Source organism: Fukomys damarensis, unplaced genomic scaffold (genome assembly GCF_012274545.1).
Source record: "Fukomys damarensis isolate Sample0158 unplaced genomic scaffold, DMR_v1.0_HiC HiC_scaffold_28, whole genome shotgun sequence".
Taxonomy (NCBI): domain Eukaryota; kingdom Metazoa; phylum Chordata; class Mammalia; order Rodentia; family Bathyergidae; genus Fukomys; species Fukomys damarensis.
In genome coordinates this window covers 3355252-3367396 of record NW_022900940.1, presented here as the reverse complement: position 1 = coordinate 3367396, position 12145 = coordinate 3355252, and the positions used below count along the sequence as shown (strand labels likewise).

The window sequence follows — 12145 nt, the reverse complement described above, 5'->3', positions numbered from 1 at the left end:
TGTTGATAATACTGCGTATTGAGAGCTGAGCCTTCTCCAACAGTTCATAACAGTTTTTAACACAGCATGCATTTTCATAAGAGTTTATCCCTGTGTAGATAGAGGAGACTAAGGACTTACCCTTCCGTGTCGACAGGGATAATCTGTTGTAATCACTGTCATTCAAGAAGGCTGTTTAAAGCTATGGATAAATGATCATGATACAACACGGACTGCAGAAAGCATTGTAACCACAGTGTAACCCAACTTCGAGAAGCATTTAAAACACTAATAGCTATCGAGTTTAAGTAACTTAATTTACTTAATACCCCTCTGTATTTTCTAGGTTCTCCATGTCATTTAGCCATAATTTTTATGTTCAGGAAAAAAGGAAGCCAAGAAATTTCATTTAGGGAGAATTTAAGTGTAGTTTGCCTTCCCTGAATATTGCCATGATTTTTAGCCTTCATTATTGATTAAAATGTGATTATATTTTTTGATTCAAAGATTTCATTTTTTTTCCTTCACATTTTAACATTTGTAAAATTGAGATAATTCTTGTTCTGGATGGTGTGTTACAATCACAGTTGGCAGTACTTTTCTTTTTTCTGCTGCAGCATAAACTAATTACATGAAATACGGTAACTGGGTTTAGAATGTACTCAGGCTTAGAGCACAGGATCTGTAATTCAGTAATACGACATTCACACATAAGTGTTAGTCAACTACAGCTGGAGAATTTTGGGTGGCTTTGGCTCTAAATGTGCAACCCAGCTGGCCCTGGCAATAGTTACATTCTCAACTGATAGAGATGAGTGATTAACAGTGCACTTAACGTTCACAGATTTGTTACAGCTCATTCATCCTTCAGCTGTGGCGAGATTCTAGTGCTCTCCTTTTCAGAGACTGACATTTGGATAGCAGATGGTGCCTCTGTGTGAGCAGATATTGGGCAGGTTTTTTTAAGGGTGCCCAACAGCTGACGACAGTGGCACCTCGCCTTTGGCCTCCATTCTGTGTCTAATTAAGAGGTGGTCTGACACCATTTGAGATGGAACAGAGAGAGTCCCCTCATAATGGCTGGGATGTCATGTTTGGCCAAAAACCTTCAACACCAAGTACGGAAGGATTTGCGAAAACCTGTCAACACATCTGAGATGACACTTTTTACTACATACATTCTTTAAGAGTTGGTAGTCACCAGTAATACTCAGAGCATTGTAGATGTCATTTCTAGCTGGAACAGTAAGTGTTGGTCACAAAAGTGAGGGTATTGGTAATATTTATTGAGCATTTGTCACGTGTGAGCCTCTGGGCCAAGTTTTTCACATCGTTATTTCATTTAACACTTTGCCTCAGCACTCTCTGATCGGTGCTGTTGTAACCCCCATTTTAGAGCAGAGCCAGATGAGGCTTAGGTGAAGTAATTTGTCCAGCATCTTCACAGCTAATAAATAACAAAACTTAGCCACCCTCCTTTCTGCACATCCAAGCCCTTGCACCTGCTAGGCAAATTCTTTACCATTTAGCTACATTTCCAGCCTGTTTTATTATTTATTTTGAGTCAAGGTGTCACTGATTTGCCCAGGCTGGACATGAACTTGAAATCATCCTACCTTGGCCTCCTGAGTGGCTGGGACTATAGGTGTGCACCACAGTGCCTGGCTAAAACGAATATCTAAACCCGAGTCTTCCTATTCAGTGGTTCTCAACAAGGGTCAGTTTTGTTCTCCAGAAATATTTGACAGTATTTGTAGACATTTCAGGTTGTAAACATTGAGGGCGGGATTACTGCTGATCCTGTAGTGTATAAGACAGCTCCCCAAAATAAAGAATTATTCCCGAGGGCCAGTTGTGCCACTATTAAGAAAGCCTGGTCTCCCTAGAAGGCTCAGATACCACAAAGTAAGTACATGCCATTAAGGTAAAGCCCTTTTATCTGGGCGGCGGGGATCAAAGATAAGGTATACTCAGTTGATTCTCAAATGAGGGTCCAAATGAGTTTCTTGTAACATTTTGCATTTATGTCAAGAATGGTTTGATTTTTCTTTCCAGTTTGTTGGCTGTAAGCACTAAATATAGAGGGCAAAGTTTTCTTTCTAGGTAGCAGGAACTCTGCAAAGTAGTTGGAATCAGAATCCCTAGGCTGTCTCTTCTTCCATTTTAAGAATACAGTTAGCCCAGGCCAGGGATTTAGCTCAGTTCCTTTGTGCCTGCTTTACAAGTGGAAGGTCCTGAGTTTGATCCCTGGTAACAAAGAAGAAGGAGAAGGAGAAGGAAAGAGAAGAGAAAAGAAAGAGGAAGAGGAAGAAGAGGAAGAAGAGGAGGAAGGGGAAGAAGAAGGGGAAGACAGGAGAGGAGGAGGAGGAGGAGAGAGTTAGCTCTCGGTATCCTCACCTTCCACATCTGCAGATTTAACAACTTCAAGTCAAAAATATTTGGGAAAAAGAAAGAAACTTGCCTCATCAGACTTTTTTTTTTCTTGTCATTATTCTCGAAACAACCAGAGTAACAAGTAGTTAGACACCATATCCATAGTATTAGATGTTATAAGTAGTCTAGAAATCTTTAAGATATACAGGAATGTGCAAATGCTGTTTTATGTAAGGTAGCTGGACATCCTTGGAGGAGCTCTGGGATCTATCTCCCTCAGATATCGAGGGACCACTGTAATGCACTTTAATGTGTGTATGATACGTAAGATGTTTCTGCCTTCCGTGGCAAATGAGTCAACCCTTACAACAGTTTATTATTCTTAATGTACTATAATTATATTTATCTAAATGAAAATAAAACACACTCTATCGAAATTGCTTCATTGAACTCACTGTAATTATATAAATGCACAATTATACTAAAGCAGTTATTTTTATTCACAGAAGACATCATTCCCTCAGAGAGTAGCTCCTTGTCTGACACCGCCTATGATGATGGTAAGTGGCAACTTCTTTTTTGATGTAAAAATTTTGAGTATGCTGAAATACTAAGATAATACTTTAAGTATAGCCTATTTGTTTTCTTTTGGGTAAAGCAGAATTGACTAACTTTTACTTATGTGAAATGTTTGGGAAAGGAGGTAAATAGTTTACAAACCCCTCAGTTTAAGTCCAGCCAAATTACATCATTTCAGAGAGTCAGAAAACCACAGCGTAAATGAGTCTCTCAGTGAGGAATTTAAGGCCCTGTAATTTTTTTGTTTGTTTTTTGTTTTGCGGTACTGGGCATTGGGCCTTCTCACTGAGCTGCATCTGAAGACCATTTTTTTCTTCTTCTTTTTCTTTTTGAGACAGGTGCTTTCTAAGTTGCTCAGGCTGGGCTTGAACTTGTGGTCCTCTTGTCTCAGCCTTCCAGAGCATGGGGGTTACAGGCATATGTCATCATGCCTGGCTTTTTAAACAGAAATCTTCTTAAAGTAATCATAAACTCAGAGAATTGTACTAGTAACACAGAATCCTTCACCTAACTTTTCTTGGTGGTGATATTTTCCATATTTAAAGAGCCCAGTATCAAAACCAGGAAACTATCCTACAGACTTTGATTATCAGTGTTTTAGGGAGAGGTGGGAATTTATTTTATTTTCCCTAAGAAGTCACATTTTATAAGCCTGGGCTACATGTCATTTGTCAGTTCATATAGGTAGGTTCCATTTTGTGTTTGGAATGGGCTTCACATCAAGTGATTCAGTATTTCCTTGTAATCCTTGGTACCTATTCGGCCGAGTAAGTGAGCTATCTGATGTAATTTAAAGAATTCCGGGAAACTGCCACCCTCCATTGCTTTATCTTCCCCTGAGTTTTATGGCACATAAAATTCTGCCATTTAAAAATTCTTCCTTTGCACTGAGGCCTGGTTTGCTTGCTGCTGCTCTTTGAAAATGCAGATGTCAGTGGTGGACCTAAGAAGTCTGCAGTGGTTGCAGCGTGAGTTGGTTTCATCACTTTTAGAAGCAGGATGAGCCTGTAGAACACAAGTCTAAGAACTTTACAGGTGGACGGAAACAGTCTGCCTGTTCACGCTTGGCCCTTTGCACTCTGAAGATTTTCTTTAATAAATATTTCAAAAGATAGCGTCACCTGTTCTACCCCGCTGAGTTCCTTACCGTTGAATTGACAAAAGCTTCTTCCAACCCTGAGAGTGTATTCAGTAATGTCTTTATCTAGTGTATAAAATGTAAATATTAATTTCTGGCAATTTATATGTATCTGAAAACATCATCTTTGGAAGAGCACATTGTTTATGAGATCCTCCCGTTTCTTTTTCGAGATATTGGCAAGGTTTTAATGTACTTATTTATTTACCCCTGTTTATATCCATCCATTCATTTACTTATTTTAGCCAGTGATGCCTTCAGTCCTGCTGGGCAGCAACCAAGTTCAGTACCCCATTCTCCAAGAATTCTTCCCCCCAAGTCTCTCGGTATTGAGCGGATCCATTTCAGAAAGTCATCCATCAATGAACAGCTGGGGGATACCAGGCAGTCCAGGTGAGATGCATCTTACTAAGGTGAATGCCTCACAGTGAGGAAATCTTCCCTGCAAAATGATGACATATTTTTATTCTTTCAAAAGGTGTTCTTTTGTAAATCTGTGACATAGGAACTGCCCCAGAGATTTGTGGTTGACAGCAAATAGAAATATTTTTAAATGTTTAAAAATACTTTTTAAAAGTATTTGGCTCTTCCCCTGACTTTAAAATCTGTTTGATTTAAATTAGGTTATATGGGGCCGGGGATTTAGCTCAGTGGCTCTGCCACCTGCCTTGTCAGTGCAAGGACCCGAGTTTGACCCCCGGTACAAAAAAAAAAAAAAAAAAAGGTTATAGGGACATTATTATCTTCTGAGTTTGGGTATTGTATTATCCAGTTTTGCATCACTATACCAAAATACCTAAAATAATTGATAGGGGAGGAATGCTTACTTTGGCTCAGTTACAGATTTTTTCAGTTTCAGTCCCTGGTGTGTTGGCACTGTCACCTTTGGGCCTGTGACAAGGCAGAACACTGTGACGGGGGCATGTAAGAGCTGAGAGCAGAAAGAGAGGAAAGGCCGGGACCCCAGACTCCCCTTCAAGGGCGGGTCGCCAGTGGCCCAACTTCTCCCACCACATTCCTCCAGGAGGTCCCACCACCTCCCAGTAGTGCCAGTTTGGAGACCCTGCCTCTTAACATGTGGGCCTTGGGGGACATTCAGGATCCAGACTATTTCAGATGTAGTGTCCAGAATTCAGTCTCATAACCTTTGATCTATGGAAACCATCATTAAACACTTGTTTGCTAAACCGATGAGAGGGTTGACTTCTGAGTCTGCAGGTACACTTATTTTGTAGTATGTAAAATAGATAACACATTTTTTTCTCCCCTCGAATGACTTAGGTGCATATTAACTGGACAGTGAGATCAGGTTTAAAAGAATAGCGAACCATCCTGGGTTCAAGCCCCGATACCAAAACAAACAAACAAATAAAACAGTATTCTCAGAATTCGGTTGCATGGATCTCTGCTAATTTTTTAAAATTTAGGACATAAGATGAGACCTCTTTAATTTGCCTAGTTGCAGTGTGCAAACCAGTAATACCATGAATCAATGAAATAAATGATATTTAAGTTTCATCAGTATCATCATGATGAAATTCACATGTGTTGGCCGCTCACTATGTGCCGGAGGCTGTGGGCATTGTATCTATGTGTATTACCACATTTAATTCTCACCACGGCCCTGATCATCATTCCTTCTGCCTTTCCTGTGAATACACTGAGGACCAAACACCATGGAAAACTTCTCTGTGTTTCTCATTTACCAAACATTTACCCTGAGGTACATTCCTCGGGTCCTGATGGGAGTTAAGGCAACATGTTAGCCTGTCAGCCAATAAACTAATCTCAAAGTAAAAGATTAGTCAGATCGAATAAATTTTGACTTATGAAAATATATCATGTAATTTTATCTTTCTGACATGGCAAAGACAGTGAAAACTTTGTCACATTACCAGGCCTGGTTTAGGAATTAGCACTTAGGGACTTTTAGCCTGAAATAGTGGCCCTCCAAGGGATTGGCACTGTGTTATTCAATCTAATTAAGTCAATCCAATTGAAAATTCATTTCCCCGGTTGTGTTGGCCACTTATCAAGTGCTCAAGAACCCCTTGTGACTCATGGCTGTCATGCTGGGCAGCAGAGAAATGGGATGTTTCAATCATAGCAGGGAGTCCTATCAGAGAGCACCTGATGAATATGCTGTTTTAGCAAAAGGAAAAGTCATAAATGGGAATCCGTATCTTAAAAGTGACTATTCCACTTCTCCCATAGCTGAAGAGGGATTTGCCCTTTGATCCAGCAGTTTCTTTCGTAGGAGTCTTTACTGTTGAGTTGATCGCTCAACCTCAGGACGCCCCTCACAACATTGTTCATGCTTGTGACAAATCAAAAGTGACCTAAACGCTCAACTTAAAAATTACAGTTAAAAACCGTGGAGTGGAATGATGTGTATCATTAAAATGACACTACAGGCAAATATTAGGCAATATGAAACATTAGATACACATTTTTAAAGAAAGTATTGATAGGGAATATATATACAGTAAGATCACAGTTTTTATTATTAAAACTCTATGGATGAGGGGGCCAGGGCTTTAGCTCATGCCTGCCTCGCAAGTGCAAGGTCCTGAGTTCAATCCCCAGTCCCCCCCTAAAACAAAATCTATAGATGTTTATCACTATATATTCTTACAAAAATATATGAAAACATTTAGGGTTATATCTGAGGCTATATCGGAGGTATCAGATTATGAACACCTAAATTTTTATTTGTATCTTTGAACTTTTCTGTAATAAATTTGACTCATGTTTGTAATAAGTAGAATTTTATTTGGAAAAGCTTATTTTGGGGTAAGAGGTTGTGCTGTGGATGGACCCCAGGCCACCTGTTCACTAAGCATAAGCTAGGCCCTCAGCCCCTTAGAAAGTTACTTTAATTTTTAAAAATTAACATTAAGTTGCCTTTTCATTGTGTTGGAAAATGGACAAAAGGATTTAAGGATCTTGCTAGTCCAGGGACTAGCAGACCAACAAACAGTCCGAGGACTAGACCCATCCTGGCACCAGTTTTTGTACAATCCATGACCTAAGACTGGTTTTTATACTTTTTAAATAGTTGGGGAGGGGAATCAACAGCCATAATGTTGATGACATGTAAGAATTACATGAAACTGACAGTTTGGTATCCAGGAATAAAGTTTTATTAGAACGTAGCCACTCGTGTTCACTTACATGTTATCTAACTGTGGCTGCTTTTGTACTATGACAAGGACAGAGTAAATAAATAGTAGCTACAGGAACCATCTGACCCTCAAAGCCAAACGTATTTACTATTAGAGTATTTTTTTAAAAATGCTTTGCTTGCCCCTACTCTAGTTGCTTTCGGCCGGCAATATTTATTCAGTTCACTCTTTTGTAAAAGCCTTCCATTTTTTTCCCTACATGTTTATGACCTAGAGAGTCAATAGGTGCTTCCTCTAAAACTCTTCCAGGACAGAGCAGGATTCGAGTCCACGGAGACTCCCTTTGCAGCTTTCTCCTTACACAGCCTTTCTGTCAGCTTCCAGTAAGCTTCGCATAGGCTGATGACAAGGTCGCCCGATGTGTTGGGATTCTTACTGTTTCTTGAATTCCTTTTTTTCAATCATCACAGAGAAATGCTGTCAACACACAGCAGCCCTTACAAAACCCTGGAGAGACGGCCCCAAGGCGGACGGAGCATGCCCACCACCCCAGTCCTCACCCGCAATGCCTACAGCAGCAGCCACTTGGAGTAAGAGCTTCCCACCCTCTGCTTTGGCTCCCTCGATTTTACCCTTGAGCGTTTCTCTTGCTTTGTTTTGTTCTGTTTGTCATTCTAAGTGACTTTTTTGGTAACAGGGCCCTGTTTATTATTACACATTTCTGCTTATGTACAGTTTCAAATAGATCAGCAAAGAAAAGATGTGTTTGTCTAGGTATACATTGGATTGTTCGTAATTTCTCCGACTAGATAGTATTACTCCTCATTATTCAATGGTGAGGATGAAGAGAATAGCGACAGCAGTCTTTTATGTGTTTGCCGAGTGCTGTGCTAAATGTTTTACACACGCTATGCTGTTCAGTCCCTGTAACAAGCCTATTGTGAAGTGGTTATTAGGCACGTACTGTTTTTGTCTCATTTTACGAAGAAGGAAGCAAGATTAAGAGAGGTTGGATATCTTGCCTTAAACTGGGCATGGTGACTGACACCTATAATCCCAGCACTTGGGAGGCGGAGGCAGGTGGATTACAAATTTGGCATCAGCCTGGACTAAATACCAAATTCAAGGCAACGTTGGACTACATGGTGAGATCCTCTCAAAAAAACCCAAAATGGATGTGGTAATACATGGCTGTAACTCTAGCACCCTGGGAGGCTGAGGCAGGAAGATTGCAAATTCTGTCCTAGTTGGGGCACGTTAGCCACTTAGCAAGACCCTGTCTCAAAAAAATAAATAGGGCCAGGGATTTAGCTCAGTGGTGTCACCACCTGCCTCAGAAGTGCAAGGTCCCGAGTTCGATTCCCCGTACCAACTAGATAAACAAACAAATAAATAAATAAGGGCTGGGGATGTAGCCCAGTGCCAAGGCCTTGAGTTTGATCACCACCACCACTGAATGAACAAATGAACGAACGGACGAGAAATCTCGCCCCAGATCAGACGCCTGCACAATGGCAGAGCCGTGGTTCATGGAGGTATCTCTGGCTCCAGGGTCCACACACTACTCCATCCTGCAGTGCTGCCACCACTCAGCCTAATTTACCGTAATATTCTGTTAAAAGAGACGAACCTCCACAGACCATTGATATCTCCCCTGCCCTGGAGGAGTGATTTGCCTGAGAGCACCTCGATCTTTCTCCTCTTGGCTGTGTAACTCAGAGGCCTCTCGCGTGTTATTTGGACCCAGGGGATCCGTTGCGCTGTCAGCCCTGGAAACTTTAAGATATCCTCTTGCAAGTTAGCAGCCATAAAACCATTTGACAGGGACTTCTTGCCCTGCTGCGGGCTCCTCCTTTCCCTCTTTTCATGCACACATTTGCCTTTCTCTTCTTGCAGACCTGACTCTGCATCTCAGCACTGCCGACAGCGGAGTGGGAGCCTTGAGTCCCAGTCCCACCTGCTCTCCGAGATGGACGAGAAGCCATTTTTTTCCCTCTCCAAGTCCCAAAGAAGCAGCAGCACTGAGGTCTTGGATGATGGGTCTTCCTACACTAGCCAGTCAAGCACAGAGTGCTACTATGTGACACCTGCTGCTGCTGCTGCACCCTGTTACACCACCCAGACTCTGGACACGCGTGCCAGGGGCCGGAGAAGGTCAAGGAAACAGAACGTTGCTGCTTCCAGTTCAGGAAGCATGCCCAACCTGGCCCAGAAGGACAACATGAGGAACGGGGTCTACCCGAAGAGTCAGGAGCCGCCTTCTTACAGTTACTATGTCTCTGAGTATGCGCCCTACGCAGAGTGTGACCTGTATTACAGCGGTGGCTACGTCTATGAGAATGACACCGAGGGACAGTACAGTGTCAATCCTTCCTACCGATCCTCCACCCACTATGGATACGACCGCCCAAGGGACTACAGCAGATCCTTCCATGAAGATGAGGTGGACCGAGTGCCCCACAACCCATATGCAACTCTACGGCTGCCCAGGAAGGCTGCTGTGAAATCTGAGCACATCACCAAAAACATCCACAAGGCCTTAGTTGCAGAGCACCTGCGTGGCTGGTACCAGCGGGCCTCTGGGCATAAAGATCAGGGCCACAGCCCACAGACAAGCTTTGACTCTGACAGGGGATCCCAGAGATGCCTGGGATTTGCCGGGTTGCAGGTCCCCTGTTCTCCAAGCAGCCGAGCATCCTCCTACTCTTCAGGTAAGGCAGTTGTGAAAGCACACAGCCTCTGGAGTTGCTTTACATCAGCCACCCACCCAATCCACTCCTCTCTAGCATCATGAAACTCGTGCCAAAGGCTAGAAAAGTGGTAGCCATTAGTTGGACCACGGTAAGAATTGCCACCTTGAAAGGTTCTCTCCACATTTCCAGAAATGCAGGGCACATGAGTCTGACGAGGCAAAGTGTAGATCCAAGTGTAACACACATTTTCTGAGCACCTGCTGTATATGTCTATCTGTCTTTAGGTCTTCTGATGACAGCTACATCTCTTAAATGTGCTTGTGTCATTGAGGCCTGATAGTCTAAAAGACCTGAGAACATTAAAATTATATATAAATCCATCCCAGTCACCATGACGATTCAGTCAGTCTGAAGACTTTTGAATGCTCAGGGACCTGCATAAGGCTTTATCATAACTTGTGGAGATTGGTATTTATTAATCACTGTTCTAAGTCCATTGCATATTTTAATTCAGTATTCATGCAAATTTTACTTTATGGTTGATACAAAGATTTTTTGGAGATATTTTTGTTAGAAGAGTTGTTCCCTTATCCCCTTTGCATTGGCTTGGGCTGCTCCATCCACTGACGTTTGTGGGCTCTGCACTGCGCACCCCACCTGGGCTTAGTACAGTAATAGAAAATGGGGGCTGGTTTCTGCTCCATGAATTCAGCGAATGAGTAGGCACCCAGGAGGCTGAGGACGCAGTGTTGAAGCAGTTCCTGGCCTCCATGAGCTCAGGGTCTTGTCGCAAGCGAGGGAAATGTGTGAAAATTCAACGAGCTTTAAAACTCTTAAGAAATGAATGAAAACTCCAGCAACACAAACACCTGAGGGGATGAGTCCTGCCACCTCCCTTAAATGTGACACTTCGGGGCGACATGGTGTGGGGATTCCTGAGCCACCGTGTAACAGTCATCCTGTCACAAGTTTGCTGACAAGAGGCATTTCCATGGAGATTTCTGTTTGGGTTCAACTTCTTTCTTGTTTGTGCAGACTGTGGACTTCCACTAGAGCTGTTCTGTGTATGACCACAGTGAACGCATGAAAGGGCTCCTGTTAATTTCTTGTTTTTGTGGCCCTGATCTAGAGGAAGCCTTTCTCCCTCCTGAGATGCAGAGTGTTGCATGAAAAACTACCACAGACCAAGCCTGGGCCTTGCACTGAGCTACATCTACAGCCCTTTTATTATTTTTGAGACAGAGTCTCACATAAATTGCTGAGTTGCCCAAGTTGAGCTCAAACTTGTGATCTTCCTGCTTCAGCCTCCCAGAGTGCAGAGATTACAGGCATGCGCCACCACACCCAGCAAGAGCTCCTCTTCTTAAGGAGTTGGATGGAATCAGTGCTTCCAGAAATCCCTTCTGGACTTTTCCTCATTCCTGTCTCCATTTTGTAGCTGCAGAAATACATCACAATGGGTGTGTGTATTGCTCATGGACAGATACTTTTCCAACTATTTGCCAAATTAAGGCTTCTGTAGTTCCTTCCAGCCAGGCTGTCATGGTGACTTGGTTGTGGTAGTAACAACAACTACAGTTTCTTGGCAGCTTCCCGTGGCACATGACCTCCTCAGCACTTGATATAGGCAAGAGTCCTATGATGTGGTTTTTGCTGTTGTTAAGAGTTATTACTATTCCTATTGTCCATCCTCAGCACATCTGGCTTAGAGTATAAATGACCCCACCCAAGCTCCAAAGCTAGTGAGTGAGGGCGTGAGGCTTCTATCCCAGCCCTAAGAGTACAACCATCAGGCCTCAGAGCCTCCACGTAGACTTCTGGAACATTCTTGGGAGCTCCGAGTGAGAGGCTTCTATCTGTCAAACACATGCGGCACCCAGGGCTGCAGATGAGTCTTAGAGTATGTTTGTCCTCTGGTGATGGCAGATGCCTTGTGGGTGTGAGAAGAGCAGTAGGTCAGTAGCCAGAACAGGAAGTGGAGGCCAGCAGGAAGGATCATAGTGCTGGTTTTGTGAGTGTTGGCATCGTGGCCGCCTTCTACATCCCAGGCATGGAGCAGGACCGGTTTGGAGAGAAGACAGCAAACGCCCAGGGACGAGGACTTCATCTGGCTTTGCTCCCAAATTGTGCCCTTGTCTTCTGCCCCTCTGTGAAGCTAAGTCTCTCCTACCAAACTGCCTCCCAATTCCAGTCATCACCATCCCTGCCTCCCCATCATTGTTGAAGAAAAAAGAAAATGTATGTGTATATATATATAT

At 42.9% G+C, this 12145-nt stretch overlaps 1 protein-coding gene across 4 annotated transcripts in view; it reads left to right on the top strand.

The window, feature by feature from the left end:
- Frmd4b (FERM domain containing 4B) overlaps positions 1 to 12145 on the top strand; it is a 229964-nt gene that overhangs the window by 211190 nt on the left and 6629 nt on the right. For all 4 annotated transcript variants that reach the window (XM_010635994.3, XM_019209337.2, XM_010635978.1 and 1 more), the window contains 4 exons: positions 2859 to 2912; positions 4315 to 4462; positions 7665 to 7784; positions 9091 to 9905. In XM_010635994.3, the coding sequence (XP_010634296.1) occupies positions 2859 to 2912; positions 4315 to 4462; positions 7665 to 7784; positions 9091 to 9905 (1137 nt within the window). The remainder of the gene's footprint in view (positions 1 to 2858; positions 2913 to 4314; positions 4463 to 7664; positions 7785 to 9090; positions 9906 to 12145) is intronic.